This window comes from Neopsephotus bourkii, unplaced genomic scaffold (assembly GCF_033783945.1).
Source record: "Neopsephotus bourkii isolate Nb327-2 ecotype Australia unplaced genomic scaffold, CSIRO-AGI_Nbou_v1 NB_1508, whole genome shotgun sequence".
Lineage (NCBI taxonomy): Eukaryota > Metazoa > Chordata > Aves > Psittaciformes > Psittacidae > Neopsephotus > Neopsephotus bourkii.
This window is the reverse complement of record NW_026901984.1, coordinates 4,314,520-4,334,751: the sequence shown is the minus strand read 5'-3', so window position 1 is coordinate 4,334,751 and position 20,232 is coordinate 4,314,520. Positions and strand designations below refer to the sequence as shown.

General features: G+C 36.3%; 1 protein-coding gene across 1 annotated transcript in view; it reads left to right on the top strand.

The window, feature by feature from the left end:
* ABCA13 (ATP binding cassette subfamily A member 13) overlaps positions 1–20,232 on the top strand; it is a 174,397-nt gene that overhangs the window by 108,193 nt on the left and 45,972 nt on the right. Inside the window, exons 47-50 of the mRNA XM_061369648.1 lie at positions 3,663–3,771; positions 14,085–14,139; positions 14,910–15,087; positions 18,469–18,584. Coding sequence (XP_061225632.1) covers positions 3,663–3,771; positions 14,085–14,139; positions 14,910–15,087; positions 18,469–18,584 — 458 coding nt within the window. The remainder of the gene's footprint in view (positions 1–3,662; positions 3,772–14,084; positions 14,140–14,909; positions 15,088–18,468; positions 18,585–20,232) is intronic.

Genomic DNA, 20,232 nt, shown 5'->3' with positions numbered 1-20,232 from the left:
GGGTAATGGGTTCAAACTTAAACAGGGGAAGTTTAGACTTGGATCTAAGGTGGAAGTTGTTTACTGTAAGGGTGGTGAGGCACCAGAATGGGTTGCCCAAGGAAGTTGTGAATGTTCCATCCCTGGTGGTGTTCAAGGCCAGGTTGGACAGAGTCTTGGGTGATATGGTTTAGAGCGAGATGGCCCTGCCCATGGCAGGGGGGTTGGAACCAGATGATCTTAAGGTTCTTTCCAACCCTGTTCTATGATTCTATGATTCTAAATGTGGCTGATTAAACCCACTGATTATTGACTCTCATTGATTAGCACTGCTATGTGGCAGAAGCACAACTCCTCAATTTTTTTGTGTCTTCATGACTGTGTATTTGATTTTCTTTGAAAATATCGACAGAAACTGTTCCATTATGATGTCATAGTTGCAGTTATATATAACATTATTAAATATAGGAAGAACATGTGGCAATTTGAAATAACATCAAAAGGCAATTTATTACATTTATATGGCATTCTGAAGTGTGCATTTTTTTAATCCCAGAAGTTGGGATTTGATGCTTTACTGTAAAGGTTAAGTGTTCAGAGGAAGTTACTTCCCTTCAGCCTAATACCTCTTGTCTCTATCTCCCCATCATGAATCTGGACCAGGAATGCTTAGTGATTTCTCTGCCCCGCCTCATCCTTTTTTAATTGATAGGCCATAGATTAGTCAGAATGTTAGTCTAGCATAATTCTGGAACATTAGCAGTATGTATGAATGTTATGCAATAATGGAAAAATGTCTTTACAGAATTTATATTTAATTTGTTTTGAGGTTGGGTTTTCCTGGGGAAACTATAGATAGGAAATAAAATAGTGAAAGAAAAATAAAAATCTACATATTTTAATCTACATATTTTTTTCATTCCTCATATCTTTTCTCCCTTCTGTAAATAATTATCTGTGTGGCACACAAGAAATATGAAAGATATTTCAGCTGTATTTAATATTTTTCTTTTTCTTTTCTTTAATATTTTATTGTGCTTTTGCAATCAATTTAGAATAAGCCACAAGATTTTAGGAAAAATCCCTTAAATTTTTTTTCTGATAAAGTGAACAACATCAAATGCCACTTTTGCCAGATTATAAACTATTCAATATTCAGCTTCAATTTGGTCATTTCCTGGTCGTTTGATTTAGTTGCATAATGCAGCTTAAAGGAAAAAAATCTAATTAATATGTTGGATATTGAAATGTATTGTTACACACAATGCTTTATTGTGGTTTTATATTTTCATTTGAATATTGGTCATATTATTGCATTTATAACATGTTCTGTGAATACTTGAGACCTTTCCCTTGCTTCAGCTGAATGAGGATATGCCATCAGAATTTGGCTTTATTGTTTTCTTAATTGCTTTTTTTCTTTTCAATACAATGAACACAATTGCAGTGGAGTTTCATTATGTATGTATAACTTTCTATTCAGCACAAATGTTTTTTAAAAAGATAGAGTAAGAAATGGTTGTATGGGGGTGTGAAAAAGAGTGTCTACTCTTGATCACTTGTTTATGTTTCTTTGCTCTGGTTGCTGTTTACACAGGAAACCCAGATTTGCAGTTTTCCTCAGGACATTTAGGTTCCATTTCACTTCTTTTTTTTTTTTAAGAACTTTTGTTGGTTAAAGAATGGGATATCTAGGTTGTGTAGGAATTTGTTGGAACTTAACTGGAGGAGAACAAAGGAGTTGCATATGAATTTGCAAAGGGGGGAAGAGTTTAGGATTTGTTCTTTTTTGTTTAGATGTGGTGATGTAAGATGCTGTTGAGGTTTCAAGCAGATGTGAAAGCCACATAAAGAAGAGTAGCTAAAGTGAAAGCAAGCAAGAGCAGTGGTAGACCAAAGCTGCTAATTTAAAAAATAATGACTAACAGAGCTTACAGCAAAGAAGATTAAAGGGTGAGAGTCATGGAAGAAATGACATGGAGCTCAGAGTGGAATTTGAAAGCATGATATAGGATAGATGGGAAGAAACTGAATGGACAATTAGAGTGCTGTAAACCGTGCCTCACAATAGAGTACAATGCAAAGATCCAAACAAGTAGGTAATCAGAAAAATAATTCAGAAGAAAACAATCATTAAGACAGGGAAATAGAACTGAAGATTGGACAACCTGCACTGGGAAATATGTAGTAAAATACAGCAGGAAAAATGGCCAAAGTCTGGAGCTAGAGTCCAGCTAAGGATTGTAGCTGGATTCTAGAAAGAGAAACCAGAATTATCTGCAAGCAAACGAATAAGTAAATAAATAAATAAATAAATAAATAATTGCACGCCACCCCCAGCCCACCCCCCCAGGCTGGAAGTTTACATCAGTATTAAGAAAAGGCACATATATGTATGGAAGAGCCCTAGAAGAGAACATCATCAGGGTGATGAGAAAAGAATCTTCAGGGAAGTTTCCAAATGTAACTGTATATATGGTAATTTTGCAAAGGATCTAAGAAAACTGAAATCCTAGAAGAAGGGTGTAAAGACAAGAAAGACCTATATTAAACCTTGTGCACTTTGAAGTATGAATCAGAATCCAGACACAAACTTAGAATTGCCACCATCATCTTCAGATGTACAAAATGCAGATTAGCAAATAGCTCATATCAAATAGGAAAAGGTTAAGAGACATTCAACTGTATATAAAAAAGAGGGAGATGAAAGACTGCTTTAGAGTGAGGAAGGGATAGCAATCAAAGATGATTTTAAACATGTCACTAAAACTGAAAACAAACATACATAATAATTTGACCTAGTTTTCATTACAGATAATGCAGGTTCAAAGGCACTGTGATTAACAGTAATGAGGCATAGGCATGGAATCAATTTTCAAAGGCAAAGCAAAACTCAAACCTCAGTATTTTCAGTTTAGGGACATATCAATCGCTCAGCAATGATTCTTCTAGCACATGAAAGTGTGAATTTGGGTATATTTATCAGCTTGGGGTGATTCTTCATGATTTGTGGGTAAATTATATGTTACGATAATTGCTTCCCTCTGCTCCACAGAAAGAGTGGCTTGCCTTGCCTGCCTTAAAGTTTGTCTATATTAATGTCATCTGTGCCTAATAAATCACTGATTGCTTGTTGAAGGTGGAGATGCAGCTTTGTCTTTTATGGAATATTTGTAACCAGTGCCTCCTTGGTTCTTTTTTTCCCCACATTCTAGGATATTCCGTTCCTAGATATTTTATGCTGTGTGTCACTTGCAGGTATTATTTAGATATGTCTTTTTGGAATTTCAATGGTATTCTCTGCGTGTAAATACTAGTTTTACTCATCTTTTTGTATTTTCAATTGAATTGGAAAATGTTCCTTCCTTTTGGTTTGTTTTTCCTCTAGTTATTTGACTAAATATGTGTAAAGAAAGGGACAGAGTGTTCCATTAAATCAGAGAATCTCAATTTAATAATTAACATAGGTGCACAGCTCCAACAGTAGAAAACAAACTGCTGCATGCTGTTGAAAGACCTGTACAAATTAGCTGATTCTGTTCTACCTAGTTAACTTTCACCTTTAAATAGGTGTCATAACAGGAGAATTTGACGTCTTTATGAAATTCTTAAACATATGGGAAACTTCAAATTAGGCATACAAGTTCAACTAAGTTTTGGCTAATTTCCCTTCTCTCTTCCAGGTGTGGTACAACCAAAAAGGTTTCCATGCACTGCCATCCTACTTAAATGAACTCAACAACTTCATTCTGTGGGTGAATTTGCCTCCTAATGTAGATTGGAGACAGTATGGTAATAGTCCTTTTTAAGTCTTTTTTCATATCTTTTATAAAATTATTTTGAAAAAAAATATTTAAGTATTAAAATATTTCATAGTATAAAGTAGAATTGCGGAGTCACACATTTCTTGGGAGATAAGGAAGTGGAACTTTTAATTAAACAGAAGAGGGTTTTGTGTGTGTGTGAAGAACGTAGTACACAATAAAGTAGAATTTTAATTTATAGCTCATTATGCCATATGAATTTATTTCAAAGGACATTCCTGTGGAATAAGTGTAAATTGGTTTCCTACACTTGGGAAGTTAGTCCCTGTGAAACCACTGCTAGGACTTGCTTAAATGGACAACAGGTTATGGACTTATAACTTGTCACTTTATCTCCTTATGTAAATATTGAGGTTAAACACAGAGTATCCTGTAAATTCACATTGCATGTAATGTTCAGTAGCATCCTGTTACCCAAGGAATGGGAAAGGCTGGTATATCTTACTATTGTATGTAACAAAAAAAAAAGAGATTAATATATTTGACATCTCAGTTCTCTGACTCACATACCCCTGAACTGTATGAGAACTAATAAAACCAAGAAATTTACAAACTGACTTTAAAAAAAATTGACTGCAGCTCAAGAATCAGCTGTTGACAGAGGTGAACTTTTAGGATGTTGAAGCCTAGCTTGAAATCTGATTTTAGTAGTTCAGGTTAACTTCTGTTCATTCCAGTTTTGTTCTTAAAGTTCTGTTTAGCAGAAATTAATTTGGTTTAGAGAAATTTAAGGAAAGCTTATGACCAATGGTTAAGAGTTTTTTAAAAGGTACAATAGTTGTCTATGGTGGTAAAATGATTTTCAGTGTGTTTACAATGGCAAAGGAAGTAAAAGGATGAAAGTCACTGCAAAGGTAAAGGAATCCTAAGTATCAGAAAACAGAATTTCCTTAAGAAAAGTTTCCAGAATGTCAATGAAATAAGAACAATTACTTGCTTTCAACATGGTTGGGGTTTTATTTTTCTAAATTAATTATGAAAATGAACCAAAGGTAATATATTTCTGCAGATATTTTGAATTAAATGAAATCAGATAGATATTGTAATAATAATTTTTAATAGAAATAGATTTTTAATCAAGTTTCCATGCACTTCATTAATTGTACGGATGCTGGCTTGTAGCGTTGGATATCTCATTCTGGAACATCAGTGTTTAAGTACCCTTATTTTTATACCTGTTATGGAGAAGTGGCAATTTACCATCCAGGTTAAAGTTGGATAAAATTATAGTTATTCCAAGGATTGTGGAATGTTATATTTTACACTGTTGTATAACAGATACACTATAAGAAAGACAGTGCTAAACACTGGATGGAGAAGAGGCAGCTTGGGGGGACCTTATCTGGAAGGAGGATGGAGTGAGGAGGCAGCTGGTCTCTCAAGTAACAAGTGATAGGACAAGAAGTAACAGTCTCAAGCTACACCAGGGAACATTTAGGAAAAATTTCTTTACCACAAGGGTTATTAGGTGTTGGAACAGGCTTCCCATGGATGTGGTGGAATTACTGTCTCTGGAAGTGTTAAAAAATCATGTAGATGAGGCAACATTACCATGGTATTATCAGGGATGTAAACAGAGTAGCAACTACTGTGATATTGAAACAACTCTGGAAGAGGTCAGCAGCTTATTTAAATGCTCATATAAATACTGAGGAACCTTCTCACTTAGTAGTTATATCCTATGGCTATTTCTTGAACATGAACCGAGCTGGACTTCTCCCAGGTTCTCCGGAGGATGGAAGTCATTACATTGTGCCTAGTTCCACCTGCCTTGCAGGGACAGACATAGTAACTTTCACAGGAAATCAGTAGTACTGGTCCCAGTGTGTGGCAGTTTTTAGTGACAAGTAGCTGAAAAGAAGGCTAAATATTTGTGCTTAATGTCTTTTGTTCAGTCAAGAGGATACAGAGAATCTAGACTTAGGATTTTGTATGAGAGTTTGAAGGAAGAAGTCATAACCCAAGATTACAGATGATATCTTGTACAGATTTATATCCTGATGGATTTGTATCTGTTCAAAAAAACAAAGAAAAAAAAAAAAAAAGATGATTGCTTGTCTTGTGTCAGTCCAAGCTGCTGACTCTTGATCACCGTGAACATGCAGGAGCAGAAAATGGTAGTTGTTTGGTGATCAAAATACATTGATTTTTATTATTGTGTAACCCGATCTTCAAATCCTTTCTTTGCAAGTAGAAAGATTTCTCTTTTACCTCCCATATGGGATTATCAGTAAGCTTCTCCATGAGAATCCTTGGAAAATTACAGTGTTTGTGTCTTGTAATTTTCATGTAAAGAGTGGAATGGTTGTTGAAGAAAAGGGTGTGCCAGCTGGAGGTGCATGTAAGTAGATAAAGCAACAGAAGATAGCCACGTTGAATTACATCTGTTTATCGCAATTATTGGATCAGATGTCTATTTTGGAACAGCAGTTCAGGAATACTTGTATAAAATTAACTCATCTTCTCTACCATGTGAATAGCCATCTCTATTTCATAATCATGTAAGTCTCTGTATTGTGGAAAAAAAAATATCTAACTCATTGGAAAGGAAACCAGATACATTTTGTTTTCTAGTGGTTATAAATTCAGTGACAGATAAGGAAAATAAATGCTTTAAACAACTGAAAAAAAGCGAGAAAGATTATTTGACAGAGAAGATAAGATGGACTGGGGTTTTGACAAAATATCCATCCTGGGTGGTCTCCAAGCTTGTGTGAATGATGCTTGTATGTTTTTAAATCTCTTCCTGAAATGCTGCATTCCTAGAACTAGATAGTATAATTGTGAACATATTAAAAATGGATTAATGAAGAACATTAAAAAGCTAAAAGGCAATGTTTTCTGCTTAAGCTTAAGATAGAAATACTCATGAAGACCTATGTTATTTTTCACACAGTTGTGTAGAGTTGAATCAGAACGTGTTTATCGTGCTTGACTATAGGGGAAGGACTATTACCTTCCTCTTAGGGTAAAATTATATGAAGAAAAAGGAGTGGTAGTCATCTATAATGATGTCTGTAAAGTATGGCAGTCAAAGAAAGTTCTTACATCATTACTCAAAGAACAGAAATGTATCAATATAGAAAGGCCTTGTGTGATGCAGCTGCCCCATCTCAGACTTCTATTGAAGTCATTGATTTTTTTAAAACCCTTTCATCCTAGGGCTCATTGTAAGTGTTCATATAGCATCCACGTTTATTTCAGATTCAGTTCTTCAAAAGAGCTGAAAGGATCAAGAGACCCATTTTCAGCTGAGTTTTGGTGGAAAGTGACTGTATAGTTTCTTGATTGCTTTTCAAGTTGTAACTTTAAACCTTTTTTCAAACTGAACTGAAATGGCATTTAGTAGGAATCTTCTTAACGATATCTAGTTAGTGGGGGGAAAGTAAAATATAAATTAGCACTGAGAGTGCTGCCTGTGAAATTCTCAATTATTCATGTGTTTTTCAGTAAATAGTACTGTTTCATTTTACACAAACAGAAATCTCATCATAAATTTTAAATCCCCACAAAGACCTTTTAAAAAATGTATATACAGGCTACCTCCATTTTACTATACATACTATTTTATTTTCTTCTTATTTATTCTTCTTCTTATTTTATTCTAATCTGGGCTGAAACGTGTGGAATAAAAAAAGCTAGATTGGTCTCGTCTTCAAGTCTGTAACAATCCTAATATTTAGAATTAGTAGCATAGATCCAAATTGATCCATGTACTCAAGACTCAGCATGCTATGTGACAGAAAAAAGAGATAGTTTACAAAAGAGTGCCAAGAGATGGGCTCAGACACCCTTAAAATACAGTGCAGAACCATGAAATATACCCAAGGATAGCTCTGATTAGCCTATAGTGACAACATATAAGTTTGAAGATTGCTGAGATTTTTCCCTCTCTCCACCCTATGCTGAAAAAGCACTGCTTAGTTCATATCACTCTTAAAATTTTTACTCCAAACCCACAGATTTTATAAATGTGTTTATGTGGAAAGTTGCACCCAGGCAGAATGGACTGGGATACCAGTAACTCGTGGTTTTTGTAACTTATAGGAATGAAACATGCCAAAAGACTATGCCAAATTGCATGTGACTTTCTTTGCAGAGAAATGCTCAGGTGGTTTAGATTTGAAATAGAAGACCTAGAGCACTTTTCTCTTGCAAGATGGCATGGGGAAAGGTGTCTTGAGTTGTGCAACTCTTGAATGGTAACAGGGCAGGATTTTTCCTACTACAACCAAGCTACTGTTCATTTCAGATGTCTGTAATGTGAATGCTTTTCATTTTTCCTGTAAACTGCCCTATCCAAAATGTAAAAGAATTGTATTTTATTCTACAGAATGTGGTAATGCTTATAACATAAAGATTTTTTTTTCCATGAGTTTAGGGATGCCTTTTTAACATATTAGAATCTAAAATTAGTTTAAGTGAGAACAGTGTTAGAAAAGGAATAACATTATTCAGCCTGAATGGGAGAAGACTATGGGGAAATCATAGAGAAGCTGAAGAGGGTGCAATTGTTTATTGTCTCTTCTACTATTAAACATGTAGCATGGAGCTCCTGGTGACACTTCCAATGCAAATACTTCCCTCACCCCTCCTACTGGATTATTCATGCAATTTATAGTTAAACTGTGATGCTCTGACTACTTCCCTCCTCTTTTATCCTTACTAATATGGCTTGAAAGTCTGGTAAAAATGCCTTTTCTCAGTAATGTAAAGATAAATCTTCCACTGACCAAAACAAGAGATAGTAACTAAGCCTTTTACTTAAAAAAAAAAATTCCCAGCCCACCACACACTCCAAGGAAAAACAAACACACCCTCAACCAAATAAAACCCACACCAAAAAATGTAGTTAAAGTGATGAAAGAACAAAAAGGGTTTTAGCTGAAAACTATCTAAAAAAATATGTTACCAGAATTATTTGTTACTTGTGTTCACTGTTGGGATTGACATCTGCCCTCATTACAGAACTACACACACACACATATATCAATTAACATGTATACAGTCATGTTTCTTTCTTTGAGATGCCCTTTTCTTAACCTCATTCTAATCAGGGAAACAGTGCCTCTCATTTCTCAAGCTCTTAATTTTTATATTGGAGAAGGTTAAAAGTTCTAAAGAAGTCTTGACATCATGGTGTTCACTTACACTCTGAATGCAGCATTAAAATCCTGATACAGTATAAGGATCTCTATCATCACAGTTTTCCCTGTTCTTGCACTGCTTATGCAGGGCTTTTGAAAGATTAGAATTGGTGCCTATCACAATTATTCACCTGTGCTTTCAAAGGAGCCTAAATAGTCACTGTGAAAATAATGTTACCAGCTCTATGTCAAGAACATAAACAAAGGATATTTTAGTATGACAGGGAAAATTCTGGTTGTATTTAAGTCAGGAGAATGAAATGACAATCTATAGATGTGAAAGAAACAATTTTATATTGAGAAATTTATGAAAAGGGGAAGAGATCTAGGACTGAATCATACCATATCAGTTGATATTGCGTATCTCATTTTTCCCTTGTGAATACTGATCTGGTAAAATTTGCTTTGAAGGCTGTTCATACAGGCTTACCAATATAAGCCTTAAAAAAATCCTTGCATAAACACCACATATATCTGTTTAATAGGAGCTTTGTCATTTGGAATTTCTTGGTTTATCTGTCATTTATGGTTCTTATTTTAAGTCCTCAATGATTGTGTTTAGTTTTCAACTTAATGAGCATCATTATAGCAGCTTTACATAGTAAAAAGGCATATAAAGGCAAGAAAGCATTGATAAGTACATCTTACATCATTTTGACAGTTATATTGGGACAAACATATATGTAAAGAAAGATGGTCTAGGTAGTTAGGAGAAATCTAGAAAGGGACAGATTATAAAAGTACACAGATTTTTTTTTTAATTTTGTATTATTATTTAAGAAATATAGATACTAGTAAATAGCTTATATCAAATGTGTTGGCTTATTTTCCTATTGGAAGATAGTTTATTCCTCCTTTGGTTCAAAAGAACTTTTTTTCCTCTGTGAATCCCAAGTCAGATTATTGGTTTTCCATAAATTCATCATCTATTTTTGGATGATGGGGGAAGGAAGAAATAATTTGCTAAAAAATGTAGCAAATGCAGTAGACCCTTCTGCTGTAGACTAATTGAAAAAAAAAAAAAAGACTAACGAAGTATTATATTTAGTACATTACTAGAATTTTAGTTCTAACATAGAATTGAACTTGGCTTAACATGGTTCTACTTTGTTTAATTGTAATTCAGCAACCCTGGGAAATTTAATCTTAGTTACATGTGCAAGTTTTAAAAAATGCAATTCTTTGTTTCATCTGCATGGTTTGAATGGAAATTGAGTGTAGAAAACAGTTACTACATTTCAGAAGAACAATTACTTTTTGGGACTCTCCTATTGAAGGAAATAGAATAGAGCAGTTGACATCAGCTACCTGACTTCTACAAAATATTTGACACTGTCCCACACAACATCCTTGTCTCTAAATTGGAGAGACGTCAATTTGATAGATGGACCACTCGGTGAATAAAGAACTGGTTGGATGGCCGCATGCAAAGGGTTGTGGTCAGTGGCTCAATATCCAGCTGGAGACCAGTAACGAGTGGTGTCCCTCAGGGATCGGTGTTGGGACCAGTCTTGTTCAACATTTTTGTCACTAACATGGACAGTGGGATCGAGTGCACCCTCAGCAAGTTTGCCGATGACACCAAGCTGTGTGGTTCGGTTGATACGCTGGAGGGAAGGAATGCCATCCAGAGGGACGTTGACACGCTTGTAAGGTGGGCCAATACCAACCATATGAAGTTTAACCTTGCCAAGTGCAAGGTCCTACACCTGGGTTGGAGCAATCCCAGGCACAGCTACAGGTTGGGCAGAGAAGAGATTCAGAGCAGCCCTGCGGAGAAGGACTTGGGGGTGCTGGTCAATGAGAAAACGAACACGAGCCAGCAGTGTGCACTCGCAGCCCAGAAAGCCAACCGTATCCTGGGCTGCATCAAAAGGAGCATGACCAGCAGGTTGAAGGAGGTGATCCTGCCCCTCTACTCTGCTCTCATGAGACCTCACCTGGAGTATTGTGTGCAGTTCTGGTGTCCTCAACACAAAAATGACATGGAACTGTTGGAACAAGTCCAGAGGAGGGCCATGAGAATGATCAGGGGACTGGAGCAACTCCCGTATGAAGATAGGCTGAGAAAGTTGGGGCTGTTCAGCCTGGAGAAGAGAAGGCTGCATGGAGACCTCCTAGCAGCCTTTCAGTATCCGAAGGGGGCTTATAAGGATGTTGGGGAGGGACTCTTCATTAGGGACTGTAGTGACAGGGCAAGGGGTAATGGGTTAAAACTTAAATAGGGGAAGCTTAGATTGAATATAAGGAGGAAGTTCTTTCCTGTGAGGGTGGTGAGGCACTGGAATAGGTTGCCCAGGGAGGTGGTGAGTGCTCCATCGCTGGCAGTGTTCAAGGCCAAGTTGGACAGAGCCTTATGTGACATGGTTTAATGTGAGGTATCCCTGCCCATGGAAGCGGGGTTGGAAGTAGATGATCTTAAGGTCCTTTCCAACCTTAACATTCTATGATTCTATGAAATCAATTAAGTGCAATTTGCTTCTTGATTAGTATTGTGAAATACAAGACTGCAATAAGCATTATGTTATTTAATGTTGGGGTGTTTTTTTTATTTTCCCCAGCAATTATCTGTTTTTCAGTCTCTGTTTATTCTATACTAGAGAGTTTTATAACAATGTATTTGTGTGTGGAACCTATGTCAACTGTTGTAGGCTTTAATAGCATTGCAGTAATCTGAAAATTTTGTTAGTATCCTCTCGGGATCTGTGCATTTAGTAGGGACAGGCCATGGTGATTTCAGGAGAAAAATTGTTTCCAGACACATTAATATTCCCAAGCAGTAGTCATTCCTTATAAAATATTTGATGCTATTTTTGTCTTGTGTTCTGCATGTTTCATTAATTCCCTGTGGTTCTTTTTGAAAAGTTTCAGCAGTGAAGATGATTCTCTTCTATAAAATTCATTGAACAGCTTCCCAAAATGTACAAGTGGGCAAACCTATGTTTGTGAGCATGAATTCACTTGCACAGAAAATTGCACAAACGTGAAGTCATAGCCATTTTTGCTAGTGCATATTCCTCTCACTGCATACAACAGGTAGTTGATGGCAGTAGAGCAATTGGATGCAATTCAGATCAGCCTGGATAAATTCATGGAATATATTAGAGAACCTTTCTGAGTTCCTGGCAAACTGACTCAGTCCTGGATACTTTATGGACAATGATTCTGTACCACAGTCCACATGACAGTTTTGTCTGTGTCTAAATTCTGGGAAAAGGGATGTGAATCAGTAAGACCTAGAGCTATCCAAGTCTTGGCATTTCCTAATCATGGGCAGTATTATAAGGTCTGCAGTCTGTAAAAATCAGCTCTCTTGAGCTGGAGCAATTTTACTGTAGGATTTCTGTCTCCTGAAACTTTGGGGAGGACAGCTTGGTTAGAGCATTCAAATTCTTGATCATGAAGACAACACCTTGACAACTGTGGGAAGATCCTCTCTAACTAGAACTTGGCTCAAGGCATACTTCTGCTCTTTGATAATTTAGCTGAACACTAGTGAGTATAAGAAGAACATTTCATACTGTTAACTTATTGTTTTAGTGCTTCTGAAATTAGCAGGACTCCCATTTTCCAAAGCTTCTATTTTTGGCTATTAATTTCTAATTCAATAGGTACTGTATATACATATATATATGGATTAAAGACACTCTTTCTTCTAATATGCACACATCCATTCAACCTTTGATAAATCTTAGAAAAAAAAATTCTGAATGAAGCTTTTTTCTATCATGCTACTTTTCCTTTACATAAAAGAAATTTCAGCTAATACTTGGTTCCAGTTTTCTTTGATATGCTGTTTTTTACTTCAGAACAAATAGCAGCTATTGTTAAAAAAAGAATGGTGCAAAGGAAAAACAAAGAAAACTTTAAACAGTCCCTCTAAGCAAATGACATGAAAGACTTCTGCAAATAGCACATCTATCTACTAGTGATGAATCAAAACCTTGTCGGCTTGAATCTTCTTTTGATTTGTTAACTACTATTGGGCTTCATTGTATGGCCCTTAACTGTTTGAAAAAAATCTTTGCCTTGTACTAGTTTTGTGTGCAAGTTAATCATCATCTTCTGTTCAGATTTTTACCACACAGTGACTTACTGATGTTCCTCTCCACTCCTATGTTTAAATTTCTTTGGCTTTAAGATGAGGAATGAAGAATTAAAGGGGCAAAAATAAATGCATAGATATACTTGGTCATACTGCACCTCTTACTAGAATGAGGACAATTTTTGTCTTTATGCAACTGGACTCTATCAAAGTATTACAAAATGCGTTCAATTAAATGGCACCCTGCAGAATCCATCTACGGCTACCAACAGTTTATTTCTTTGCCAAAGATACTAGGAAGATTATAATACTGCTAGGATGTTTTTTTTAATTAATTATTTTTAAATTGGAAACAGCATGGATTTATTTAGATGCTCTAATCAGACAGTGCTAGTTTGGTCTCACAGCAAGAATTTCTGGTTAGCATAACATTACAGCTGGCATCCCTATCAGGTACACATGCAGAAATAAGTCAGGAACTGCATCAAGACCAGTTGGACAGTAATGTCTGTAAACTGAAAGAGGGTAGGTTTAGATTAGATATTAAATTCTCCATGGTGAGGGTGGTGAAGGGCTGGCACAGGCTGCCCAGAGAAGCTGTGGCTGCCCCATCCTTTGCAGTGCTCAAGGCCAGGCTGGATGGGGCTTGGAGCAACCTGGTCTAGTGGAAGGCATCCCTGCCTGTGACAGGTGGTTTGGAACTGGGTGATCTTTAAAGTCCCTTCCAACCCAAACCATTCCATGATTCTTTGACAGCAGCTTTTTCACTGATAAAGTTTTGTACACACACACACACACAAATTATTTTTCTTTGCTTGAAAAGAAATAAAGCAAAAAGCCACATTTTTTTGTCCATAAATTATATTCCAATTCTGAAGTTCAGATTGCTAGATTGTTATAGGCTGGTGGTACCAAGAACCAAAACAAGCCTAAGAATTCATTGCCTAGTAAGGATTTTTCCTGGTTTCCCAAACTGGGTATCTTTTTATTGAAAACTCTACAGTTACAGTTTCAATCTATCTAAGGTGTGCCTTTTTTTTTCTTTTTTAATGTGAATTTTTAATTTCATATTTATTTTTCTTTGCACAGGGATGACACTTTACAGCCAACCATATGGAGGAACGTTGATGGATGAGGACAAAATGTGAGATAACTCTTAATATATAACAGCTGCACGAGCAGACAATTGAAAATATTAATTCAATAAGCATTCATTTTGCATGCAATAGATGTTGTGACTTGATTGATAGATGCAATTCAGTTCCACTGAGGGAAACATTTTTTCTACTCTGGTATTTATATGCCAAGTCTAGTGTTTATATCAGATATGTTTCCACTATTTTGTAGAGAAAAATACTAAATTTACACTGACTGCATTTTACAGTGTTTGTGAGCAGGTCATGACATTTTCAAACAGGTTAACTGCTTCAAAAGGTTGCCAAGTTTTTGAATTTTAATTGCCTGTAAAAGGGGGAAGTATTTGCTCAGGGAAGTTGTGAATGCTCCATCTCTGGCAGTGTTCAAGGCCAGGTTGGACAGAGCCTTGGGTGACATGGTTTAGTGGGAGGTATCCCTGTCCATGGAAGGGGGGTTGGAACTTGATGATCTTAAGGTCCTTTCCAACCCTAACTATTCTATGATTCTATGATTCTATTTGCCAAAGCTTCACTTTACTATTCAGACTTTAAACACATACTGTGTTCTGTAACTCTTAACACATCATCTTGCTCCTGTTCTCTAATTAAATGTTGACAGTGTACAGACACGGTGTTTGTAAACAGGATTAAGGTCCTAATGTCTAGTGTTGTTTCGGTGAGAAGCTGGGCTTGGAAATGTTTGGGTTTGTTCATACACACACACACACACCCCACCTCCCCGTTGTTTTTTCATTTTGCCATTTAATTTGTATCCTAGAATGGAGAACGTTCGTCAGTGTGGAGTAGCACTCTGTATCATGCTGGGTTTCTCTATCCTTACCGCATCCATTGGAAGTGCCATAGTGAAAGATAGAGTGTCTGGCACAAAACGCCTGCAGCACATCACCGGCCTGGGTTACAAAACTTACTGGTTTGGTAACTTCTGCTGTGATATGGTATGTAACATGTGGGGTAGCACATGTTCAGATATAAAGTTTTAACTAGTTTGTCATGAATGAGGAAAAGGAGATACTGTCACCAGATGCATGAATGAGATTTTAATTGTGCAGGTCAACAGCCCTTGGCTGCCACGATAACAGGCATTGGGACACAATTGCTACTTTGATACTGCTAGATAAAATTCTTGAAGGCAGGGTTTGTATTCTTTGCTTCCGAAAGTTGAATTTTTAGGTAAAGCATATGCTAGCTTTATGTACCTGCAGTATTTTACAAATAAAAGAAAGCTGTCTAAACAACCTAGACAGGCAGAATCTTCAATACAGAAGTTCATAGGTGTTTCTGTGCCTTGATTTGACACTGGCAAGACCTTTCAGATTACTGGAGAAACCTGAATATACTGCTTAGCTACTTTAAAGGCATAATATGTTGTCTGTTGGTGGGTAATATAACAGATACTCTTAACTGGTACCTTTTATTTGTGGCAAGATAGACAGTAAAAAATATTATTTATGGATTCATATACACAGAATGATCTAGATCAGAAATGGGTGAAGTTGCTGTCCTGAATATTTTTCTCACACCAAATAACTTCTAAACTTGTTGACATTGCAAATAGTATTGTCTATATGCAGTTAATTAAGAAATCTGAAAATCTTTTTTGAAAATACCATAAAAGTCATTATTTTTCCCTAAATTTTACCCTTTTAATGAAATGTAAAGACAGGAATGCTACTAAGACCTGATTTTGGCAGGTCAGATTCAGGCCAACATAGTTAAAAGAAACAGGAATTTTTGCTTACCTTCTTCAAGCCTGAGAAGTTGCTTTCTCTTCAGGACAGTAACCACAGTTGGTGAAATAAAATTAACTTTCTCAAGTCTCACTGCTAGTCCCCAGTCACTAATTTTTAATCTATATAATGGAGCTCATTTCAGTTCCATTTAAGCATGAATTCCACAAATTATCTTCAAATATATTTTTCAAAGGTGACTCTTTAAAAACTAAAATTAAAAATTTCTCCACTATATGTCTGTATAATCTCTGTGTATCTATATAAGTAAGGCACTCATATATATCTCTTACCGAAAGGCTTTTTCATAGTTCTCTTGTCATGAGGCTAGCTGTAGTTTTAGTTGAGTGTTTGGCAGGAGGTTGAGATTAGGTCATCTGCTTCTGGGAAAGGGATAGAATTACTATTTTTAAAGAACTAGAGTGCCATTAGTTGATTGTTCATGTCTCAAACAATTTTGGATTGGGAGATTGGTTTCAGAGGCAATAGTGAACAATTGGAGTCACCTGGATTATTCAAAAGTAAAAAGATTTTGGCCCAGTGAAGGGACGTAAACATTCTGCACCTTGCTTAACACACGTGAGTCATGGAAGTAAGGGCTGGAATCTAGCACAAGCAAAGCAAATATGAACTAGCCTGGTCAAGAACAAAGATTTTTGTAATACTCTGTTCTCATTCAGACTGTTATAAATCTGAAACGTTAGAGCTTCACCCATCCGTGCTTGAAATCAGAATGTTCACACTTGAGCAAGCTCAAAGTAGGAACACATTTCTCCAAATGTTATTTACTTGGCTGGTCGATCTTTGTATTCCTTTTTCTGCCATTTTAGATAAGAGGGCTTGGTTTCATGCATTCATCATGCAGTTTCTCCTTGTGCAACAAAGTCAACTCCTCATTATTTTCTGTCAATCTCTTCTTTTCAAAATGTTCTCTCAAATTCAGCACAGTACTGCGTGATCAATCATGATCTGGGAAAGAACAGGTGCTACTTTAAATGCTAATTGTGCTGCTGATCATTTAGGGACACTAACACATGAATATATGAACTATCAAATTTGAAATTCCTCTACATATTTTAACTATTACAGGCTGTGTCCTGTATTATTGGTAGCATAATCTTTATTAAACTTGCAGAAGTATTTGATTTATGAAATGGCTGTCATGAGGATCAGGCTGTTCTTACTGTATTTATAGATGTGAATGGTATTCTTTGCTATGTTCCAACAAATAGATTATGTATAAGTGCCAAGAAATTGTCTTGACAAATGGAGACGTTCAGATTAAGTTTATGTCACTTAAGGGGCAATATTAAGGTTATTTTGTCTGTGCAAGCCCAACTTTTATAACACACTACATTTTCAGGTATGATTTCTCATAGAATTTAGTGTTTAAAATTGCCCATTTATTTCTGGGAAAAAAAGTCCCTGGTATGATGAAACATATGGGGACTCAGATGTTTTGTGACTTCTCTACCATAAACAGCTCCAATATAACTGAAACCTATATCTACAGAGTGGTATGACATTTGTATATGGTACTGAATAAGGTACACTGTGAGCAAGATGAGAATATTACATTTATCTACATTTCATTCCATTGCCTTTCTCTTGAGAAAAATGTCTGTCTTCCCATTGGCAAAGTAATGATGCCTTCTGGTTTAATTGAATAGTTTTGCATTGTACTTCAGTATGAAAGCCCAATTTTAACAGTAAGAATGTTGTTGTTCTACAGTAAGTATTCAGCTAGACCTTGATTTTTTTTTACTCTATTGCAGTTGCATCTCAGAATCTTAGTTATATTATTATCAGTGTAAATATTGTACAAGCAGAAATGGAGGCAGCCACTGCTTTAATGAGCTCAGCTTCAGTGCACAAGGAGACAGACACTGAGAATTGAACAGAGCACAGATTTTCACACCTTGCCATTGCTAGTTGCAAGCAGAACCCATCTCTTTTGAATACTTGGATATGAATCCCCTGTACAAATCACATCTGCCCCCCCCCCCGAAGTATTTGCTTACCATTATGTCGAGAGACTAAACAGAGAAACTGTGTTCCCTTGTGTAATGATTGTAACTTTTCTAAATACTATGTCTGTTCCCATTAAAACTTGTCATTTGCTTCATCAGCACACTTTGTCCGTCATTAAAGTACCTTTTAAAATTGTATCCTTACTATTCTCCTATGCCTGAAACACCAGTCAGTGAAACTGATATTTCTGAATCCAAGAGTCCATATTCACAGTATAGTTTGATGTTTTGGAGCAATAGTGCTATATGGACTCATTGTCTGGAAGAGCTAGCTTGTTAAATGGATGTATTGGAAAGGTCAATAGAAATGGAATTAAGAGGAATATTCTGTAGTCAGATTTTATTTTGTGAGGTTGTTTCATGTGTATATGTGTAACAAGCAGTTTCACAGCAAGTGTGGACTATGAAATCTCAGCGCTCTTCTGCCTAATTCTTCCTTATTTATAGTGTAATTATATTGCAAATCTGGAACTGTTAAATAGTAGAGTTCTTCTATGATAATTAAAAAAGACCAGTAAGAGATGTTCAGGCTAAGTGCCTTTTCTTCTTCTGTTTCTAGCTGTTTTACATGGTTCCAGTCACCCTGTGTGTTTGTGTTATTAGCGCCTTCCAGCTATCAGCCTTCACTTTCCGAAAGAACTTGGCAGCCACTGTTCTCCTGCTGATACTCTTTGGGTATGTGATTGGAAATGCTACCATGGAATTATAGCTTGTAAGACACAAGGAGAAATCTTCAGATTTGGTTTGCACCTGCTGCTGGATGCATGATTTTCCCTCATTTGAAATGATTATGATTCACCAGCAGATAGCGAGAGTGCAGGCTGGAACATGAGTTTGAAAGTTCTACAGGGAAAGTGAAGGGAGATTTGTTCACACATTTGAAAAAAAAAAAAAGGAAAAATATTAATAATAAAAAAGGACTAGAAATGTCTCAGAAAATACTTAGCCTGCTTAACAATCATTTGTTAGAAATTGGTTTTATGTTATCTTTCAGAAAATGAGGGAATGGTAACATAAGCAGGTCAGAATTTTAGTGCTTTGCTCTGCAGAATACTATCAAAAAGGTAAGAAGTGGCTGTCTTTTATTACGGTTCTATCCATTTTCTGTAAACCTGTAATTTTACATAGCTCCAGGAATTTATATTTCCAATGAGAAGTCTGTCCTATATGGAGTATTGGGCTGTCTGGAGATTTGTCTCCAAATAGTGTAAAAAAGGAAAATTCTCCCATATCACCCTCTTCCTTATTTTCATGTGAAGAAACGAACAGTTATAAAAAGTTAAAGTAATTGCTTGAACAGAGGATTTATTTCTCTGTAGAGATAAAGCTGTTGAGCCCTGGGCTCAATATCAAAATAATTGGCTACTTTGTTCATAGAATCATAGAATAGTTAGGGTTGGAAAGGACCTTAAGATCATCAAGTTCCAACCCCCCTGCCATGGGCAGGGACACCTCGCTCTAAACCATATTACCCAAGGCCTCGTCCAACCTGGCCTTGAACACTGCCAGGGATGAAGCATTCACAGCCTCCCTGGGCAACCTATTCCAGTGCCTCACCACCCTAACAGGAAAGAATTTCCTCCTTATATCCAATCTAAACTTCCCCTGTTTAAGTTTTAATCCATTACCCTTTGTTCTACCACTACAGTCCCTAATGAAGAGTCCATCCCCAGCATCCCTATATGCCCCCTCTTCCTCTGCGTAGTTCCAGGTGATGTGAGAAAAGATGAATAGTTGCAGGATATGCATTCTGAGAAGTTTCTCACTTATCTCAAGCAACTAAATGTTGTTGTCTTTGTAGGGGGGAATGCATATCTTACAAGACAGATGTTTGGATAATGAAATATAACTGCTCCATGAGAGAATGATAGGGAAGAAAAGTAGAAAGTAATTTCTGCAAGGTCAAAACACGTTCCATTCCAGGAAGAGTCTCAGATAAACACATTAAAGACCCCATACTTACTGTATTTCATCTTGAAACTGTTTTCAAGATCTCACACCAACAGCAACTTTTTTTTTTTTTTTTTTAAACTGTTTAAATATCTCCATAGCTAGATGTATTCTTTGAAATCCCAGCCTAAGCGTACTTGGAACCATACCTTATAACTCTCCCTCATGAAACATCTTTAGTAAGCCCAAACAAGCTAAGTCCTCTCTTGTAAAAAGCCCTTCCCATTCCCTGTATAAATCTAATTTTCCTTAAAACTGCAGTTTGAGCTCATCTTCCCTGGGCATGAGCGGTCAGACCTGTATGTAATATTCTAGAAGTCATGGTGCCAGGATCTCACAAATAAGTCAAATGAAACATTCAAAGTTCATACTT